Source organism: Setaria italica, chromosome IV, assembly GCF_000263155.2.
Source record: "Setaria italica strain Yugu1 chromosome IV, Setaria_italica_v2.0, whole genome shotgun sequence".
Taxonomy (NCBI): Eukaryota; Viridiplantae; Streptophyta; class Magnoliopsida; order Poales; family Poaceae; genus Setaria; species Setaria italica.
Window position 1 is genome coordinate 1,546,256 of NC_028453.1, and position 8,564 is coordinate 1,554,819.

General features: G+C 47.0%; 1 protein-coding gene across 1 annotated transcript; it reads right to left on the reverse strand.

The window, feature by feature from the left end:
* Positions 1–2,557: 2,557 nt before the first annotated feature.
* Positions 2,558–6,114, reverse strand: LOC101762694 (transketolase, chloroplastic). The gene is made up of 7 exons (XM_004964388.4): positions 5,608–6,114; positions 5,070–5,160; positions 4,842–4,947; positions 4,475–4,757; positions 4,244–4,392; positions 3,994–4,147; positions 2,558–3,905 (listed from the first exon to the last, which is right to left on the reverse strand). The coding sequence occupies exons 1-7, from the start codon at positions 6,097–6,099 to the stop codon at positions 2,949–2,951; spliced, it is 2,232 nt and encodes a 743-aa protein (XP_004964445.3). The 5' UTR covers positions 6,100–6,114; the 3' UTR covers positions 2,558–2,948.
* Positions 6,115–8,564: the final 2,450 nt, after the last annotated feature.

Here is an 8,564-nt window from a genome sequence, read left to right on the forward strand (position 1 = left end):
CTGGGAACTCTCCAGGAAGAGGATAACGAGGAACGCAAACCCTGAACCTATCTCCTTCTTCCTCCTCCTGAGTCCGCCGCCGGCGGCAGCTCAACCTCCCGAAGCTCGCAGGCGCGCCGCCACGGTGCCCAGGGCCGTCACACCATGCTCACTGGATACTGCTTCCCGCTCCTTTTGCTTGGTTGATGCCTATACAGCCAGTTGCTGCAGAACACGAAGCCGATCGGGATTCAATTAGTGAGATCATATTGCATTGCACAAGAAATGTAACTATGCATTACAAGGCTTACAAGGCATCCGGAGGTCTCTTTCCGCTGCAACATGTATTTTCATGCATGCTTCTTTTCTAAAAGTTTGCGGCACAAAGGATGGAGAAGCGCTGACAGATTTTTCCTGCAATAATACTGCGCAATTCTTACACTAGAACAGCATGCAAAACGCATCTCTAAATTGTATTTGGTGCAAATTAATGACTGGGTCACTGGACAGACATCAAGCACAAATTCTATCACCATGTGTCTACTTCTTTACACATTTTCATGCGAACCGCCTGGTATCTGCCACTTGATTGGCTCGAATTCTAATTTTTAACCCCAGTGCAACTTTCGTGCTTCATTTTTTTTCCTCTTCTTTACAGGATTTGATGATGCTTATTTAGATGCGTTGAGTTAAAAGCCTGAGAAGACGGCGAGGCCAAATATAAGGCAACGGGATGCAGAAAGAAAAAGTCCACCACATCCACAATGCATGCCTTTCTTAACGATCGATCGGCGCCAATCCTCGATACACTAATGGGATAGAGACTCACTCTCGCATTGAGTTCCGATCCATCTTCTGATGACTCAAGTGGCCGTGGTGCTAGCTAGCGGCAGCAGATTTCCAACAGCAACACCGAATTACATTGTACCTCCATGTGTACGACAAATAATATTACAGATACTACAAACACTCTTGCAAATTTTCAGTTTGCCAAAGCAATTTGTGTGCTACCACGTGCGAACCGCTTTTTATTTAAAGTCAACTCAATATAAGGCGATGGGATGCGACAACCAAAGCATGGACACACCAACAGTCCCAACATAGGCAGTTGGTTCCTTCCTAGCCCCACTTTCCTAAATCAGTGCCAATTGCTTAGACAAACATGAAGAGACAATTGCTGGGAACCATGATTAGAGCTGCTCGGTTAAAGCACACTTTATCTCTTATTCATTTGTGCTATTTATTAGTGAGTCTTTATGCCATGAGATGCAATAAGTAAGCAACCAAACATGCTTCAGGCCTTGTTCGTTAATCCTTAATCCCTTGCCCAAGGGAATTGTAATCCCCTCCGACCATCTCCAATCAAACCAAACAAGATCTTAATGGGAACAGATTAGAGTGCTAAATGTCATGGTTTCTCTCCCCTATTTGATACTCGCCTGTCACCACCAGACACCGTGCTTCCAAGCTCAAGTGGGACAGTTGGGGGCCATGTTAATGGGTGCGCGCGAGAGGCTACCCAACCAGTTCCCGACAATCCCTCTGCTGCCCCCCGAACTTTCCATATTTGAAAAGTTTTAATTTCCACAACTTTCCATTTTGAAATATCATAACTTATACACATAACTTTGATGCATAATTTCGTCCTATCAACTTTTTATGAAATAATTTTTTAGCACAACTTTGATGCATGCATAACTTATGCTTACAATTTTTAAAATGGACAACTTTGCCACAAATGATTTATACATATAACTTTTTCCTAGCAATAACTCACTTGATAATTTGTAACACAAATTTCCTTATATAACAATTTATACACATACGCTAGTCATAATTTTTACATAAATGTTGTTAAGAAATTTATACATATAATTATATGTATAACAATATTTACTTGAGTACAAATGGTATTGAAAAAATAATTGAAAGGGAAAAAATGGAAAAGTGGAAAAGAAAGGATACGCGCAGCTGGTGGGTGGTGCCATGGTGGACCGGCGCGCGCGGGTCAAATCAGCTTTGCGGACAGTTGGTAGCCGAGGGTACAGAATCTTGGCACCCATCACCCGGCTCCGGCACCAGCCACACCAACCGCAGCCGAGAAGAAAAGAGGGCCAACGGCAGCGACCTGAGACGGTAGCGTCTGTCTAACTCGTGAGGCTCAAGACACCTTAAAGAAGACGATGATATGGATACTGGATAGCCCATCTCCATTTTCAGTTCACAAACGGCCACCGATTCAGATACTCAGATAAGACGCGCAAGTGGAGAAGTAGTGGAGGGAGCTCATCCTAGCCGTACCGGGTAACGGCCATGCACGCTCGCTTCCACCGATTCAGGTGAGCCCACAGCCAAGCAACATTCAGATCAGAGCTTTGAACTGAGCAATCCTGATAGCAGGGGCAGCTAGCCATCGGATGCACTGCATCAGAATCGGATGCTGTTTCAAGTTACAACAGAAAAGGATGAGGCAAGCTCAAGACATTTGAACTGAACGGAACATAAAGATCGCAAGGGTTCTATTCATGCTTTGTTTGAATTCAAGCCGAATCTGGGAAAACAACAGATCACATGAAGGTTAACAAACACCGTGTTTATTTCCAATTATAAAGCCATTAGGAACCGTAGAGCAAAATGCAAGAACTAAGGCACAGTGTGACAAAAGCCCTTCTAAGACGATCTCGCAAAGAATGAAACGTCGTTGCAAGACTAATCATCAGTTCATTGCCAATGTTAACAAAACCAGCACCCAATTTAATCAGGCACACCTTCAGGAATCGTATAAGGGTCGCCAAATAAAACCAACGTAAATGGAAAAGGCATTGTTTATTACAGGCCTAGAATACCACTCACGCTCCAAATGCAGGCATCCTACCGCTCCCTCCGTTATTCCAAGCTTTGGGCACAAGACCTCGAGGTATAGTGATCCTTTGGCACCAATGATGGCAAAAACTCAAGACTGTGGACTCTTAAAAGCTCTTGGCTGCCGCGAGGATGCTCTCCACAGTGATGCCGTACTCCTGGTAGATCTTTCCAGCAGGAGCACTTGCACCGAATTTGTCGATGCCAATGGCCTTGCCCTGGGCTCCGACGTACTTCTGCCATCCGAGAGTAGACCCTGCCTCAATACTGATTCTCGCAGAAACAGACGCAGGGAGAACGCTCTCCTTGTATTCATCTGACTGCTCCTCGAAAAGCTCCCAGGAAACAAATGACACAACACGGACGGTCTTCCCCTCCTTCCTCAACTCATCAGCAGCCTTGGCAGCAATCTCCAGTTCAGAACCGGTACCCATCACAATGAGGTCAGGCTTGTTGCCGGTTGAGTTGTCAGAGATGGTATATCCACCCTTCTCAACACCCTCAATTGAGGTACCAGGCAGATTAGGAAGCTTTTGCCTGGAGAGAGCGAGAATAGATGGCCTCTTCCTGTTGAGAACTGCAACTTTGTATGCTCCAGCGGTCTCATTACCATCAGCAGGACGGAGCATCAATATGTTGGGCATTGCGCGGAAACTCACCAAGTGCTCAATGGGCTGATGGGTCGGACCATCTTCTCCGAGACCAATAGAGTCGTGGGTCATAACATAGATAACTCCAGCTTCAGACAAAGCTGAGATCCTCATGGCACCTCTCATGTAATCGGTGAAGACAAAGAAAGTAGCACAGTATGGAACAAACCCTGGGCTGTGCAGAGCAATGCCATTGCAAATGGCACCCATTCCGTGCTCCCTGACTCCAAAGCGGACATTGCGCTCCTCAGGTGTATCCTTCTGGAAGTCACCAAACATCTTAAGCAATGTCATGTTGGAGGACGCAAGATCAGCACTACCTCCAATAAGACCAGGCACAACTTTAGCAAGTGCGTTCAAGCACTGCTGGGAGAGGTTCCTGGTGGCATCTCCTGGGATCTCTGGAGTGTATTTCTAGAAGAAGAAAAAAACAATAATCTACCATTAGAGTTTAATCTTCCACATATCAGCTGCAGTATTGCAAGTATAAATGTATACTTACAGGGAGAGCATCAGCCCAGCCAGTGGGTAACTCCCCTGTGATGATACTTTTCAAGGTTGCTGCATCCTCTGGGTACTTCTTCTCGTACTCTGCAAACTTAGCATTCCAATCAGCCTCAAGTGCAGCACCTTCGGGCGTGTGGCGGCTCCAGTGGCTGCAGTAATCCATTCAAAGAAACCATAGGGTGAGTGAAATGCATTTCATCATCTCATTCAGATCACTAGAATACTAGCACAAATAAGAGACCAACCTCTTGACATCCTCCGGCACAAAGAATGCCTCATAGGGCCATCCAAGGTTCTGCCTGGTTGCTTCGACCTCTTTGGTGCCCAATGCACTTCCGTGAACGCTGTATGAGTTGGACTTGTTCGGAGATCCAAAACCGATCGTGGTAGTCACCTACAAAGAGTACAAATTATACAAATGTGACAAAATCTACAGAAAACAAGACATAAAAATTGCAGATACCAAAGAAACCAACCTTGATTAAGGTAGGCTTGTCAGTAACTGCCTTTGCTTCCTTAATGGCCGCACGGATGTCATCATAGCCAGTGTTTCCATTCTTAACCCAGATTGTGTGCCACCCAAGAGCCTCAAAACGGGTGCTCACATCCTCTGTGAACGCGATCTCTGTATCTCCATCAATAGAAATGTGGTTGTCATCGTAGAAAGCAATCAACTTGCCAAGACCCCAGTGTCCAGCCAAGGAGCAAGCTTCATTGGCAATACCCTCCATTTGGCAACCATCTCCCAAAATAGCATACCTATACAGAATTCAATCATGTTACCAAAATGGTACCACAACAAACTAAAAGAAAAGGACGGTACATGCACAGTAGAATTATTACGTGTAGTGGTCGACGATCTCACTGTCAGGCTTGTTGAAGCGAGCAGCCAGGTGCTTCTCGGCAAGTGCCAACCCAACAGCATTGGCAATACCCTGACCAAGAGGTCCTGCAGGAAAGACAAATAAAAAACTGAAAGTTTCAGTTTCATATTACAGCAGGGCAGGTTACAACAATTGTGATCTGTTAATTAAAAAAAAACAATTGTGATCTCAGTAAAGGTGAACAGACCAGTGGTAACTTCAACTCCTGGAGTCTCAAAGTTCTCAGGGTGGCCGGGTGTCCTGCTTCCCCATTGCCTGAATTGCTTCAAGTCCTCCTCCTGAAGCCGCACACAATTATAGATAAAAAAAAAAGTCAATCGCACTGGAGGTGATGTAATTGTAAACCATCCATGCCAAACACTAAGCAGCTCAGTCCAGGTGAAACACACTAAAGTTTTGCTCAGCTAAACATGAGTGATGATGGGTCCACGGTGGAACATCTGAGATTCCATCTAAACTTCCTAGGAAACTTAAATTCCACTAATCATAGATCTCTGACAGCTGGACAAAGGCAAAGCCTTTTCTAGGAAAAATACGAAAACCGCCAGCAAAAAATAGCAGTCAAGATCCAACCTTTCTACTATTTTACCAAACAAGAACCAAACTTTACACACGAACCTACTCCCGATTTCGCCGCTCCAACCAACCAACTAGCGGCGAATTCCACACGCAAGACCCAGATGCAAACACAGAAAAGGGAACGGGAGATGCGTCAGCTGCCTCACCTTGACGCTGTCGTATCCGGCGAGGTGGAGCAGGGCGTACTGGAGCATGCAGCCGTGGCCGGCGGAGAGGACGAAGCGGTCGCGGTTGAACCAGTAGGGGTTCTTGGGGTTGTAGCGCATGACCTCGTCGTAGAGGATGTGTCCCATGGGCGCGCATCCCATGGGGAGCCCCGGGTGGCCGGAGTTGGCCTTCTCGACGGCGTCGATGGCCAGGAACCGGATCGTGTTGACCGACTTCTCGAGCAGCTCGCCGGTGGCAGCCTTGCCCTCGAGCGCCTCGACGGCGGCGGCGCGCACGACGCGCTGGCGGCGGGAGGCGGCCGCGGAGGGCGCGCGGCGGGCCGGCGCCGGGGACCGCAGGCCGCGGCCGGCGAGCGAGCTGAGGCGGCGGAAGCCGAGGCGCTCGGCCGGGGCCGACGCCGCGGCGCCGGGCGCGGGGCCCGCGCGCGCGGCGATGGTGGCGTGCGCGGCGGCGACGGAGTGCGCGGCCATGGTTTGTCGGCTCCGGGGGTAGGTGTGGGTGCGTGTGACGAGGAGAGGCGGAGATGGCGAGGTGCGATTGGGGGTTATGTATAGACTTCGGGGTGCCCTTTGGGGGACTCGTTGGCACCAAGAAGGTAGCAGCTGAGGCGGCTACGGAGCACCCCGTGGACATGGTCCATGGACCATGGCGTCAGTCTGAAGCCGCCATTGGCTGCTAAGGGTTGGTAGTGCTTTTAGTCAGCAAATGCTGAATTTTCAAGTGCACTTCAGTGATCTCAATCTACTTTCATTGGACGCCAAAACGTAAAAGGAGTACAGTTGAGGGTATCAGGCGGCATAAAAATGCACACAAATGTACCTTGCTTTTGTAGGACACTACCAACAAAACTCAAAGGTACATATTAACTTGTCTATATTAACCATAAAAAATAGAGAAAATTTCCTATAGGACACCGCTAAAATTTGATCCTTAAATTTTTGAACTTCCCTTCCCTATTTGACATCGTAAGATTTCTTCCCTAATATGACACCCAACCACTGTTTAGCACTAATAGTATTAAGTAGCACCTAAAAAGACCATTTTGCCCCTCATGGAGTTTTGTAACAATTGTGATAGAAATATACACATTGGGAAAATATGAATTGTATTTGTGCATTGCTTTTACATCATGGCCAATTCAGCATAGCGCATGTGCATTATTTTCACATATATAAGTGAGAAAAATTCAGAACTCATTTATGTGAAAAAGACCACATGGATAAGGTTCGCACATACATCCAAGTCCACACATAACGTTCACACATAATTCCAAGCACACTGACCACATACATCCAGGTTCACATACATCACAAATACTGAATATACCAAGTTCATGAACTGAACCGTCTTTTGCTTCTTGTGCTTTATTATTGGCTCAACAAAATCCTTAAAGTTGGAAGAGTCACAATCAATAATCTTCTCAAAATAAAAATATCCAGCATCCTTTCTAGCATTTTTTGGGTTGCCAAGCAGATTATTTTCCAACAAATAGGTTGAATATTGATCTATCCTATCCATGAAATCAACAGCCTAATGCATGAGCATTGATACCGGATATCTCTTCCTACTCTACGGTCTTAATCCTACTCTGTTAAGCATGAACACAGACTTACCTTTCAAGCCATTTAGACCTATGTAGTATAACCAAACCCTTGGATAATCTGTTTTCTTTTTTTTTGGCATAAACTACCTGATCTAATTAACAGATAATGCAAGATTTGTGGCTTTGTTCAGGTTGACGTCCACAAGGAGCATATGTGTGGTGTGGGGTGGGTTGGTGGATGAGGGGGCAGCCGGTGGCCGTGGATCAGGGCAGGCGAGAGATCACGGCCATCGGAAGAGGGTAGGAAACGACTGGATGTCATCAAAGATCACGGCCATCGGCGAGAGATCATTCAGGGTACTGTACTTTTTGATTTGGCCTGGTGGGCCCTCCCTAAGATAATTGCGATGCTTTTGTTAATGTTAATCTAAAATATAAAAACAGATAGGGTAGTTGGCTCTTTGTGCATTGTGGGGTCCGTCGCCGTCACAGTTTTTTTTTTCTGGTGTCATTCCAAACAGTTCCAGCAGCAGGAGTATGATCGTAGCCCCTTCGGTTTCTAGCAAAGAAACACTTAGCACTTTTTGATTTCCAGGATTTATCCTCTTTCTTTTTCTCGAAATTCAGGATTCATTCGTTTGATTGCGTGATCTGCAAGACTGCAACCGCGAAGATGATCATCGGTGATCCAGCGCCACAAGTGAACAGTACGAGACGGGGGATCTACGAGCTGGTATCGAAACGGACGCATGGGAATATCCTTGGCTGTTCCTGCAACACCACGCGCTCTCGCCGTCACCTGGTGGCGCTGCGCTCCGTCGCCGTGACGCCCCGACGGCACACCTCTGCCATCCATCAGGCATCAGCAGCAAGGGTTTTCTGACAAAACAAAGGGGCAAAGTAGTGAAGCAAAGGTCCACTAGGATCAGTGCACAAGGTTTTGTGATTATTTTTCTTGATTACTATATGAAGATGCCATGGCATCGGGCACCATGCGTGCGTGCATCAGGCCGGCGATGGCTGCTGCGGCAGTGAAGAGACCAGGAGCGGCACGCGCTGTTGCCTGCCTGCCTCTGAACTGAAGCATCTTTTGAGACTCTCCATCAGCTGACAGCCCAACCCTTCAAGGTCCCAAGGGGAAGGGGTCCTCTGGCCTCTCCTCTCGGCAGTCGGCACCAAAATTTGCCAGCTGCCATCTACAGTCAACAGGCAAAACGGGCCAAATTTTGGTGGGTCGGCAGTTACCATCTACAGTCAACAGACAAAGCGTGCCAAATTTTGGTTGGCCCAGGAAAACTGGCGATGCATCCAAATTTTTAGATTATCAATCTTCAAATGTTAATATCTACTGCACAGATATCCAATTAGAGTTTTGTTTTCGCCACTGTACTC